This window comes from Manacus vitellinus, unplaced genomic scaffold (assembly GCF_001715985.3).
Source record: "Manacus vitellinus isolate BGI_N305 unplaced genomic scaffold, ASM171598v3 scaffold_13_pilon, whole genome shotgun sequence".
Taxonomy (NCBI): domain Eukaryota; kingdom Metazoa; phylum Chordata; class Aves; order Passeriformes; family Pipridae; genus Manacus; species Manacus vitellinus.
Window position 1 is genome coordinate 13,942,394 of NW_021938999.1, and position 13,887 is coordinate 13,956,280.

Below are 13,887 nucleotides of genomic sequence, written 5' to 3' on the forward strand. Positions count from 1 at the left end.
CTGTTGTTTAAACATGTCTTAAAATGGTTTTTTGTGGTCTCTTTGCAAACACATGTTTCTTCTTCCCAACACCCCCCACAGCAACTGTTATCTCCCATGCAGGAATGTCCTGGGAAGATGTCCTGAAGTCTTCTCATTGGCCCCTTTTAACCTCTTCCTATTGGTTGTTAACCCCTTCCTGCAACCTGTAGTTGGTTACCCTGTGAATCTTCCTAACCCTATAAATGTAACCCCCCCAACAATAAACTCTCTCTTGCCTCCTCTCCACACCGGTGTGCTGTCTCTGTGCCTGCCATGGGACCACGTGGGTGGGGGGAGGAGGGGAGAGCACCTCTCCCCTCCAGGCTCAGGACCTGAAGAAACCCCTGGCACTGGAGTTCCCTTTCCCTGTCCACCTCAAGCCGTCGGAAATGGTTCCTCAGATGGAAATGGAACTAGAACTGGGCCGCCCCACGCCATGGGGGGAAAGGGATCCAGACTGTCTTACTTAGATAAACTGGGAAAATTTCTTTTTTAAATAGTTTGTTTATGATTAATTTTGAGGGGTCACATAGAATATCCTAAAAGTTGTAAGAAGCTGGGTTATACAAAACAAAGCAAAAATGCTCCCCTCTTCCTCCCTCCTCAAAAAATAGGCACTCAGCCTACTTGAAACAGCCTAGCTCTGTGTAGGTTCTGGATACTGGCAACTGCATATAATCCTAGACTTAAGTAATACTTCAGCAAAATCAAAAAAATCAACATGACTTTCATTTTAATATGATTCAAAAACTTGCCTGTTCGCTCCAGCAGAAGTCATGTTTAATTCATAAGCTTCTATCACAAGCCTTTTTGAGACTTTTCAAGATGATTGTTTAAAATTATCACTACTATAAAGACTTTTTGCATAAAGCATTTAATTTCATATTCATCAGTAATTTTACTTTTTGATAATTGATACTTTACAAGAAACACAAACTGAAAGTAAAAGTTTAATCCTTTCTCTGATATAACTCTTCCAACTGCAACTTTTTCAAATTTTCAAGAAAAATTGTCTAAAATTTAAAGATGGAGATGTTAATGCAGCCTGCTGTAGGGTAATAGGTCTGAAGTCTTAGCCTCAGTTGTGACTGACATCAGTTCTCAGGATACAATAATACTCCTTAGAATAATACCGAGACATCATGGGAAAAACATTTGCATGAAGACTCAAGAGTGGACCTCACAAGCAAAGGTATCTAAGAGAATCAATTCCTTTTAGACAAGGAGAGACATGAGGAAAAAACAAAACAAAACAAAACAAAAAAACCCACAAACAAACAAACAAACAAAAAAATCCACAACTTTTAGTGGCCTCATGTGCAATTACAGAAGGACTGTGAACCAAGGAAATCATCTCAGCTCTGGAAAAAGGCCTTTCAAACTAAGAAAGGTAAAGACAGGGGAGCAGATACACAGATTCACCTTGTCTAAAAGTCAGATACAATAGCAAGTCTTTGCTGCAGCTTTCCCTGCTGGAATCGAAAACTGAACTGAGAAATGAATCTCATTTACACCACGATGAATCCCAAGTATGCAAAGAAAGCCAAAGCAGAACCACACAGGTGTAATACAGATCAACTTCTCCAGCTTTCAAGCCTGTCTATCTGCTGTTTGGAACAGTACAGCATTCACTTAAAATCACGTTATCACCCTTTCCTCTGTTACCTTGTTCATTTGATACATCGCACTTAGGAATCTGGGAGCAATAACCAATACGGATGTTTGGGTCAGTGGTAAAACACCAGGGTGACTCAGATCCATCTGGATTTCGGCAGTAGTTCTCCCTCAAATCCCTATAAAAATAAATATGTTAGCTCACAGCAGGGATAACTTAAACCCACTGATGCATTCCATTGTTTTTTATTATGAGTTAACAATTATATAAACTCCTTCAGGTCTCTATGTTACTGATCAGTGTCAAGTGCAAGGAGATGAGGAGTCAGTAAGAACACAGTGTCCAGAAAAATATAGTAATTGTAATAAGAATATGTTCATGGGAATTTATTTTCAGCAGACATATGTTTTGACTGGATACAAGATTTCACTTGAAGATTAACAATATCTTCCATATAGCTTATTTTTATTCAGGATTCTCCATCAAAATTTGCATGCAACTGACATTGGATACACCTGCAATCCATTACAAGTGCTTTTAAATACAAACATTACCAAAGTGCTTAAAATTCCCTGTATTTTGAATGGTTCTACTGAGTTTAGAGAAAGAAGAGTCCTGTAGACTATCAGTGACTCATTTAAGAAACTGAATCTTGGAAAATAAAAAAAAATATGTTGAAATTCTATACAGCTGTTACCTTTAAAATAAAAGTTAGTCACAAGGGAACGTCTTTAAATGTCTTTCACAGCTTGCATGAAATAGTCAAACCTCTTAAATGTAAGTTTTATTTTCCCATCTCCTGACAGTTTTTGCCATGTTCTGTGCATCTCCATATTTCACTGTAATTTTCCATCTACAACACTTACTGATAACAGACTATGGAAAGAATGGGCCTAATACTGTAATTCTTACTGATATCTACCCATCAGTAAAGACATTTAGTACAAACTGAGCTGTGGCTCCATGCTGGTCAGCAAGGTTTCTTCTATACTCAGTTAAAAAAGGACTGAAACAACATTACTAAGGTAACTGTTTAAAATTAATAGATCATTCACATCCTGGGAGTTTTTGAACTGCACAGAAATTTTTGATGATCAGTGACCCCTCAAGTGAAAGCAGTCCTATTGATGCAAGTACAGTTAGTAACGAGACAGAAAAAGGACTTAAAATATGGAAAATAAAAGAAATGTTGTCAAATATTATAAATGTTAGTACTGAGAAGAAGTTTACATTTAGGTAATATTTAGGATATATTGAGTTAAAGTCAGCAATCAAAGTGTGAACAAGTATTTAATTCCATGAAAGAAAAATGGTGATAATGTACCAGCACTATTGGGATTCAGGTCTCAGTCTGGAAAACATCCAGACACTTAAAATCATGCTTGAAGAAAAAGTTCATAAAAACCCCTAGGGTTTCACACAAGTTTGTCTAGAACTACTATTTTGAGATCTGAAGAACTCATGTTCAAATGGTTTTCAGCATCAGCAAGTCGAGTGAATGCATCAGGATGCAGAGCAGGGACAGGGACCCTATGGCTTACTTCAGTGGTATGACTTTTTAAACATTTTAAAACTAAACTCTTTTCCCACTGCAGTGATAGTACCCACACATCTCTACTCACTTGCATTTGAAGTTCTCAGGAGTGATGTTGTGCTGGTGAGGAAACTGAGAGTCCCATCTCTGGCACTGAATTCCACTCCATATGGTGCTGACTGTGCCACGGTAACCCTCACCTTGGCCCTGGATGCATGTTGAAGTCTCAGCTGCTGCCTCTGTGCTGTTCATGATGCTTTCATCTGCAGACCCAGAGAATAAATGCTATTTCACTCTCTTAAGGCTGGCTGAGGATGTCAGGTTTGAACTCTTCTTTGCAGTTCAAATCATGATAATTGGAGTTCTTTGGTGAAATTGCTGAGGTGATTACAGAATAATTTTCTCCTCTTCATATTTAGAACATCCACAAAATCAAAGTGCTAGACTTTATGCTACTTTATCCACTTGCATGCAGAGAATCTGCAACATTTAATAGCTTTTGTTCTGTGAGACACCTGGCCTATGTTCTGTCATGGAAGGTCAGAAGATATTCCTGATTACTTTTTCCTGTTCAGCAAATATCTTTTCATTCGCTTAGCTTTACAAAACTGAGTGACCACCCACGTGTGCCCTGTTACACATGTTAATACATATTTATAGTAATAAAATACAATTTATTTTCTCTAATGAATTCACAGAATATCAAATCACAAGAAAAAAAGGTGCAGATAAAAAATTAAAGCAAAAATAAATCCTATTATAGAGAAAAGTACTAACTTCTCCTTGAAGTGTCGGGGGTTTTGTGCCTCATATGGTTTAAAGAGGGGAAAAAGTTCAGCTTTTAAAATCAAAGATCAGTATGCTCTACAGAGAGACAAATGCTTTAAAGACTAACAAATTCAAGAGACTCAAGATCTTTTACAGATGTTGATATACTCTGTACTCACCCTGGTGTGGGCTGTCTTGAACTAAATTCAGAAAAACAGTGGTTTTCAAATGACTCATTCACATAACTTGAAAGTCTCTTTTTATTTCTTATGCAATTTTCATAATTGCAAATTAATGGCACAGATATTGCATCAGATATATACGAAGCAGTACAAAACAAAATACCCTGCAGTGAGAGCAACACTTCTACAATGTCCCCAAAGGTTCCCAATACAATATTTCTGTAAGTAACTGCCCATTTGTTGGTAATTTATATTATTCACAAGACTAATTTTATAAATTACTTTAAAAGTATTAGTTGCTCACAATAAGTATGTTAATAAAGTTTTTTAACTAGTTTTCTTCAAATGGTCCAGTGAATACAAAATATTTGTGTGTTATTCATAATATACTTCACTCCTGGTAACTTGAGCCAGTTCTATGAACTTAGAGAGAATATGGATCTTAAGGAAACCAAATGTCATAACAGATGGTTTTGGCTGATTTGCTGACTGATCTTTGATGTTAAAGATCACTTTCCTGTCAAATGATAACATCAAGTTGTGCAGTTGAATTATACATTTATCCACGCATCCCTTTTTCTCTTCATCTGGTTGATGTTTTCAAACCAGTATTTCATGGCCAAATTCATTTCCTGTCCTTCCTTCCCAAGGCACTTTTTCTCCAAATGTTGTCCTGTTTCAATGTGATTGTGAGTTCCAAGCTCATTCCAAAGTCAAAAGGATGTGGCATTGCAAGTATCACAAGTAGGTTTCTGCAGGCTGACAAATATGCTCTTTCTAGTGGATTCATCAAATAGACTTGCAGCTAGTAACTATATTTTTAGTTTTTATAGATTACTTTTTAAATAATTGAACTACAAAGAGATGAATTCATACAACTAATAGAAATAAATAGATGCATATTTCAGTTTTCCATCATAAATAATATATGAAACATATTGGAATTATATTCTAAAATAGCTCCTAAACTGATTGGAGGGGACATTGCTATGCCACATTCAAATATATATTAGTCTTTTCAAAAAATACATGCAAATGTAAGAGATGTAGTGAATAACCTGGGGAGGAAGAGTTTCTTAATATGAGAAATTTCAGCATAAATCCTGTTTTCATATTATTTTGTAAGTAAATTAATAAACTATAACTACATAACTCTAGCAAAAAGTCTTCTTAAATAATACTACTAATAAGGTACAACAAAAAATCAACCTAATAAAAGCTGTTGCAAATACCAGAAGTGTTGTATGCACCAGAAGTTACTATTTCAACTGTAATGAACTATATAATACATCTGCTGTGTACTCAGTCATACTAGTGAAAAAGTAATTGGGTTGGTGTTTAGATATCATTGTGTGGGTCTGGGTTTTTCAAATCTCGTGCGTGAAATTAAGTAAGTAATGAACCAATTGATTTAAGTAAGACCATAGTCACTTTGTAGAGCATTCCTGCTTGTACATTGACAGATGCACAGCTTATTGTCAAACCTTACACTGCATGTCTGGACAGTGACCTCTATCTGTAGATCAGATTGTACAGTTTGTCCATGTCAAAATGTCCTATATAAAGGCACCAGGCAAACTTAATTTTCACATTGTCATGAATACTTGCACAGCCACGTCACCTCAGGAAAGACTTACATTATAATGACTAAGAGAGAAATTATTTCAAAATCTACAACGTGATTATCTGCTGCTGCTTTGTGGCAGCTCTCAATTAGAATTCCAGTGATGAAAAGGATTGCTAGAATATTCTCATTTTGATTAATACAGCAGTTCCTTCATTCCAAAAGGTCCACAAACCCCTCCCCAAACTCTTCTTGCTGTACCACCTGCATTTCCTACAAGTGTCTCATTTTAAAACATGAAAAATGAGACTTCAAAATATTTGTGAAATGTATTTCTGAAGCAATTCCCTTTCTGGTTATTGAGTCTCACAGAAAACTCAAAACTTACCAATAAAGGCTCGAGAAATCCTTCATTCAGCTGGTGGTTTCCTCAAACAGTCATGATGGGAACAGTCTCCCTGTTCCTGTTAATGAAAGTTGGGCTGGATGTGCACAGGAACATGCAAGAGCTTGAGGAGCAGTGCCTGCCTCACCAGGCATTACAGAGGGGCTCTGCAGACTATAAGGCAGTGCCCAGGTTGTCCAAGCCTACAACTTATATAGTCATCTCCATTCACTATTGGTTTGTCCTTGAGGCTAATTACTCATCATCCACATAGCCAATTATCTAAAGTTTAATAATTCTGAGCATGAACATCAGATATGCAGAGCACTGGTGAAAGAGCCCTGAGACCACAATCACAGCTCTCTTACAAGGCAAAATCGAGATCAAGATAAAAATCCATAAAGCTGAATTCCTATCCTTATCCCAGCAATTCCTCTAAAATATAAATCAAGATCTGCAAACCAAGGGCTTGTTCCAATGAGAAAGACATTATGAATTAAGCTAGATTAATTTAAAATCAATAAGCAATCCTTATTTGTACTACTTACTAATATTTCATAATATAAGTTCCCAGGATTTTTTTGCTTCAGTTCAACTTTTATAGTTCTGAATCGAGATTAAAAGTACTGTTAAAGGAAGAACACACAACGTATCATCTTATGAAAGACTACTATTTATGATTTATTGATTAAATGTCACTTCTTACTCCTGTATAAAAGCTCATTATGAACAGAAGAATTTGGTAATTGTCAGCAGCATTTTGCTACTTTTGAACTTTGTGGTTTGTTTTTTTTTTCTAATTCTGGATGACTAAGATTTAACCATGTAATTCAGTCAGCTACATGACGGGATTTCCCATTAGTAGTATTTCCACCTCCACATGTTTACTCTGAAGTCCTCAACCAAAGTGCAATTATGCAAAGGTATCCTTTTTCCATAAAACCCTCCCTATTTTGATACTTCAAAATACATAGCTTTATTAAAAAGGGCCAGCTCGTGCATTCATAGAAGCTTAAGTAAAAAAAATGAAACATTATCCAGAGTTTCATGTGTAAAGCCACAGACAGTCTTCTCAGTTCTGGTTCTCACAGTAACACCAGCATGAGGGATCAGCAGGGGCCTTGAGTCATTCGACAGCTGAAGTAACCAGTTAGAGTACTATTTCTGTCTTTAATCCCAGTGACCCAGAAGAAAATCCTGCACAAATTTTAGGTCAATGGTGAAACTTCTACTGACTTAAAAGAAGATAGAGATATTACTGGAGAATTCATGTTTTTTCATTGCAATACAATCTATGTATTTTTGGGAAAAGACATTGCTGGAAAATAAGCAGGATCCTAAATCACATCATGAGGAAAATACCTTCTTTTGCTTATATTCATGTAATGTCTTTTCTACAGCGTCAGTCGGTAGAAAGAAAATGTGCCCCGATTAGCAAAAAAATATTTTAAAAAGTAGATTTTAAACATGATCCATGCAATTCTACAAATGTCACTAAGTAAGTTGAGGGATGTTATGAAGCTGGTCATTCTCAGTTGTATTACCTGCAGGCATCCCTACCTCAAGCAATGGCATCTACAATTCTGGACATTAGGTTACTGTCAGTTCCTTCCTTTCCATATTTTCTTCAGTGTACTATCTCACAATCAAAAAAGATGTGGAAGACCCACCCACTGATTTCTAGTGTTTTGCTTTTTTTCAGTAAAAACAAATGAGAAAGTGAAGAAATCAATTAAAGCCAAGGTCAAGAATCACAATACTGAAGAACTCATTGTCACCTAAACCCTGCACCTAAAATCTTCACATGTACAGTTCATTTGTTCTTGAGCAGAGAGAGATCTTTCCAGGTAGCTTCAATGTCTACAGGAAGACTTTAAGTCCAAACAATTTTTATTTTAAATACATTTTAAAAAAAATAGTAAAAATGGATCCCCTCAGGTTTAGAGTTCTTAAATCTCACTTTAAAAACTATCATAGAAATGATGAAAAGGATTTGAGATGGATACTTTTTGAGGGAATGTAGATTAAGCTGATGAATAAACAGTGAATGTTGGACCTATTCTATGTTTCTGTGTGAAGCAAAATAGAAGGTAACACTTTATCATCTACTAAATATCAGTCTCTTTTCACTGCCCCCTTTCTATAAAAATCTTTATCTTATACAAATATTAAGATTAAACTGAGTGTGACTTTTATTTGTTTACATACATACATTCAACAAATAACTTTTTATTCAGAAATTCCCATTCAAATGGGCAGTTGAAATCTCTTTCTAAAGAATGAGTAATTTAATACTGGTGAGTATTTTGCCTTCCCAAAAGTTATAGGCACGCTGCAATGGTTCATTTTACAACCTAGAGTCTCAATTTTGCTGTTTCATCTGCTGTTCTTTCCCATCAAACTTAGACCTTTATTGAATTCTCTCAAGGCTTTTCAAGCCTCAGTCACTCCTGTCTATTGTCTATGAATACTGACAGCAAAGGCTAAATCCATAGTCAAGACATCTGGGTTGATTGGAAATCAGATAGGCATCAACAGTACACTGTCCTTAATAATTCCATGTAACTCTGAAGCTCTTAAATGACTGACACAAGCAGTTTCATTTCTGCACCTCAGCATCTCTCTTATACCCTTATAATGCATCCAGAGAAGAGCTGTTATCCATTTTTTTATTATTATTTTAAAGTAGCATTAGTTCCCTGCTCCTGTCTTCCCTGTAGTTCATGTCCTCATTCATGCCATAATAAGTCATTTTCTTTTTTCATGTTTGCTGTCACTACTTCCATTTCTTCATTTCATCCTACACTTCTTCATTGCTGTTAGTTGTCCTTTTATCCTCTCTTCTAACTAAAAATTGTCTCGAGCCAAAACCACAGACACATATGTGAGCAACTTCAAACCAGTCCTGAGGTCCCTGAAGTCTTAATCCAAATCCAGTTTTTGCAGCTTGAGCCATCTCTAATTCCTAATTGTTCCTGTCATCTCTTTCTCACAGCCCTGGCTGTAAGCCACAATGTTTTATGCTGCATTCTGTGCTTGGAAGTAAAATTACAATGCCCTCTCTCTCTTCAGTTTTAAAACCATATTTATTTTCTAAATGCTTCCTTCCACTGACTTTTTTGCTGAAAATTTTGTATATGAGCTGTTGTCAGCATTTTGGCTATAGAGTATACCAGCCCTTATGACATGTAGCAAAAGCCACAAGCAGCATGCTGCCTTGTGGTCACTCCCCCAAAGAGAGGACACCTACATTTTTGTATACGGTCCAAGAACTCGGATTTGCAAAGCATTTTTCCTAATTAGAATTTCTTGTAAATTAAATAAACAGTCCTCAGCAAAGGAATTAAAAACCTGTGTGAGAATCCAAACCACAAAGCTATAAAGACCTATAACTTATGATGTTCTCTTTTTAGTGTACTGAGATTGCAAACAGCCACAGCTTCAGAAACACAGAGCAGCCACCGAAACTAAGAATAGCCAAGTGTTTTGGGCTCCCTGCTAGGAGGTGGGAAAAGAGTTTTTCTATGTGTCTCAAAAAAGACAGAAAACTGAAAACAGGGTTTAGATATTTTGTGTTGATGTTCTGGCCATTGAGTTGTTGATACAACAATAGTATCAGCAATAAATTCCCTCTCTGGGTTATAAAAGAAAGCACTGAGCAGCATTGCATCTTATGTAGAGGGCAGTGCCATATGCCTGTCCGAAACATTCCTTGAAAATACCTGCTGGATTAAGCACTTTCAAGACTACTACTTTTGTATACTTCTCAAATAGATTGCCTTATTAATTTACAAAAATACACAATTTTCTACAGTGAAAATGCAATTTCATATGGGAAATTTCCACTGATTTTAATATATTTTCTAACTGAAGATAAAAGAAAGAATTTCTAATTACTTCAGTCAACTTTTGTCTAGATACAAGACCAAAGACTTTCATCACAACATTAAAATAATTTCACTGTGGGTTTTGTTTTTAAATTTCATTATGATCTTTACCTTCTATTAAGGACTTTAACTGTGATTTGGTAGACAGAGGTGATAATAATCCAGTAATTTGCAGGAGATCTCCCACCCAACTATTTTATAAAGCTTTGGTCAGACTGGAGATACTGAAAGTTGCATGGACTGTAAGTTTACGTGACCAACAAAGCCAGATGTGAATCCTCAGAACACTGACACATCAGCTCAGGAAATGCCAAAGGATAAAGGTTTATAAAAGTTGCATTTGTGAAACAGTCAGCTGTAACGGAGGAATATTTTTCTTTCATAATAAAAACATATCCAGCAGGGGAAAAGAACAGATCTAGTATGCTACACATGATTCATACGTTATCTAATAACTGAAGAAGTGTAGGAAGCACAGTTTAGTTTTTAAAAAAACCACAAAACAAAACAAAACAAAACCCAGACCAACACGAGCCAAAAATCCAGAGCAACAGCTCCTAAATTAATGGATTAAGTAAAAAATTGAAAGATGATTCAGTTGTATAGCTAAGCAAGCCTGTGTTCACAAAGGGGATAGACTTAGCTTCCCCTATTATTAAAGATTATCAGTAAGTCTCAATATAATGACATGAACTAGTACTGTAGTTCATAGGTAAGAATTTCAATATGGGTGTGACTTCATGGATGCCTGACCCAAAACAAGCAGTTGTCCTGTTAAGTTCCTTCTGTCTCTAGAAAACCTGATTACAGACATTGCCCAAAGTAGCAAATTATCCTCACCTTTTTTTACAGTGGAATAATTTTGATAATGTAACTACCTTATACTGGATTTATAATGCCTTATGAATAAGCTCAATTACTCTGCATCTGGAAGTACATTAAGAGTATTCTTACTCAACCCTTGGATTTAAAAAATTGATGAATTGATTAGAAGTGACTGAATCTCCAAGACATTAGACTGGTCTAAGCTAAGAACAACCAAGGAGAGAAAATTCTGAATTACTGGTGGTGGAAGCAGAAAACACAGCATAATTTTTTTTTGCAAGAATCCTAAGTGAAGATGAAGAATGCCGTGTTTCCTCCTTTAGATAACAACTGCTCACATACACAGCTTCATGCTGTAGCCATTACCTCTTCCCCTCCTGCCTGCCTCAGTATTTATATATGTGCTAACATCATAGGGAAAATAGAGATTACATTATGGAAACAGATTTTTGTCAGACTCCTGCTGTCTCTATTTTACCTGGATTTTAGAGACCCCAGTAATGGGTTATCTTGATATATATATCATCAGCAACAAAATATAGAGAACCTTGAAAATTACACAGTTATTAAAAATCACTCCTTTTGTGCTTGAGATTTTTTTTTCACTTTTTGAATTCTCACATTAAGCCACTTTCAGGTGAGCTTTATTGTTCTTTTCAGTTGATTCTATTCTCTTCTTCTACCCTCCTCCTAAGAGAGACAAATTAATTTTACAATGAGCCTACTGAAGTGACACTTAGAGCTAGATGAAAAGGAGAGGGTCTGGTTTCGAGGACAATTTTTTAACACTTCATTTTGATCAAAGTTCAAGCAGGACAACAATATAAATTGTAGTTTCAAACTGCAGATCTAAGAAAAACTGACTTTCTCATGAGCTAATATGACACTGAGTTTGACTGAGAAGTTTTAGAAGCTTCATTTTGCCTCCACTTCATGGAAAATCCAAAAATACTGTTTTCCCTTTTCTGCTTGTTTTCCTGGGGGGCTCTGCCACAGGGTTGGGGCACATGAAGTTGAAAGATTTCCACAGTATGGGTTCAGTTAAAGCTATGCCTTGTTTAAAGAAATTGTCTTTGTTCCCATGATGTTATAAATAAAGAATTTTGAGTAAAAGGAATAAAAAAAAAAAGTTTAAGTATGAAGAAACTGCCATTAATATGATACTTGCACATTATTTCAAATGTTATCCATTCACTAGGGGCAAAATAATGGCCCCTAAATATACCAATGAGAATTATGTGAGATAAGATAGGATATTATCACCTGTAGGATCCATAAGCTGTGAATGAGGCAAGGAATTTCAGGGATGTAAATTCTGGTTTCCTGATTAAAGCATGTCTCAACAAAACTGAATTCTACCATCTGCCTTAGCAACAGCATTACCATGAAAGTCTAGAAATGTTTTCAAGAGAGGTCCAATAGTGTTAACTTTCTTATTTTTCCTGCACAACTCTAATTATCTATTTAACATCTAATTATCAGTGAACAGAGCTGTCAGAGCTATCATGAAAGTTAAGATGATCGGGGCTTTGAAGATAGAGCATGCTGTAGGATGCTCTGAAAATGTTGAACAAAAGCATCTCAAAGAGGACATCTAATATTTGTATACCTTAATGTCATTTTGATTCAATTCTCTGTCTGTAAAGTAAGGATAACAAATGCCACCATCTTGTAGCTAACGGATGAAAAGAAATTAATTGCCTGAGGAGTGCTTTGATATGGAGTGCTGAATATCAGAGAAAAACCCATGGGGAAATTAATAATTCTGTGTTCAGCACAAGGGTGGATAGTGTGCAGGACCCAAGGCCTAGAACTGCAAAGCAGTGAAGAGTTGTTGGCAGAGAACTCTGAGTAGGGATGGTGTGTATATGCAGCTACTCCCAAATGATGATGCAAATGCCCAGCATGGTCAAAGTAAGAATGTACATGAAATCTCCATGATTTTGTTGCCCCTCTTTTTTTGTTTCTTGATTTTCCTACATTTTATTGCAATTTCCAGTATGTAAGATTTACACATATTCCAGTGGTAAGTAATGCACAACTCTTCTTTCCTGTCCAGATTAAACAGAAAAGGTTTATAGGAGACCCTCTTTGAAAGCTATATTTTAAAAGCCAGCGAAGGGCAATGAACGAACTAGCGGTGGTCCTATGCTGCTTGAAATATCTGTGTCCAGATTTTGGAAAGGAAAAGGAAGTAATAAATTTTGCTTGAACTCACCACACGTTTTAATTGCACAGAACTCCCAGGGGGTGTTAGGGTCAAGAGTGTAGCACCATGGTCTCAGCTTGCCATCGGGATTGCGGCAGTAATTATCATCAAAGCCCTTGTCAGGATATCTGTAAACCACAATGAGAAACGTGTCAAGGAAGTCTTCCTGGCAACACTGCACAGGTTTCTACAAGGTACTTAAAGGACAGACTTCAGCAGAGGCAAACAAGAACCAATTCCTATTAACCTGGGGTCTGATTATGTAAGATGGATGCAACTCTTTTAATACTGCTAGAAAGCTAATAACTTATAAACACTTTCCAAATATACAGCAGAATCAGATCTCCACTAAGGGGATTCCCTACTGTGCTAATGCACAGGGTACCGGATGGGGTAACTCTGCTAATTGCTAAATTCTTGCTCTTGTGTCTGTCAACTGATGATCAGACACTGAAGCCTCTCATTTTTTTTAAACAGTCCAATTAAGTGTGGATTATATAAACACTCTCTGCCATGCTGGACTCATTAACAAAACAGGTTCTTCAGTGCAACAGCCCTGGGTTCAAACTGGAAGCTGTTTTGAGTAGCAATGTTACTAGTGATCCATTTTTGTAACAGAGCTCATTCTTGGTCATGCCCTCATTTCAAGCACTGGGGGAAAGAAGAAGAAAAATAAGGAATTAACTTCTGTCTCACTTTATCTCATTAAGATTTGATACTATTGTGCTATTTAAGTGTTTCCACATTCCTGCTGCCATTATTGAACGGTCAGAGAGATAGTCAAGATGAGAAGGGGCTTTTTGCATAAATGTGCGATGCTAACATCTGTAAACTTAAAGAGAAGGAGATAAATGAATCCTTTTTTTTTTTCTCTAGTGAATAAAAATTGTCTTGGCT

The 13,887-nt window shown here is 36.3% G+C and overlaps 1 protein-coding gene across 1 annotated transcript in view; it reads right to left on the reverse strand.

The window, feature by feature from the left end:
* Nucleotides 1-13,887, reverse strand: part of HGF (hepatocyte growth factor) — a 44,348-nt gene that overhangs the window by 14,283 nt on the left and 16,178 nt on the right. The window contains exons 7-9 of the mRNA XM_029958070.1: nt 13,000-13,118; nt 3,259-3,433; nt 1,687-1,814 (exon numbers count right to left, since the gene is read on the reverse strand). Of these exons, the coding sequence (XP_029813930.1) occupies nt 1,687-1,814; nt 3,259-3,433; nt 13,000-13,118 (422 nt within the window). The remainder of the gene's footprint in view (nt 1-1,686; nt 1,815-3,258; nt 3,434-12,999; nt 13,119-13,887) is intronic.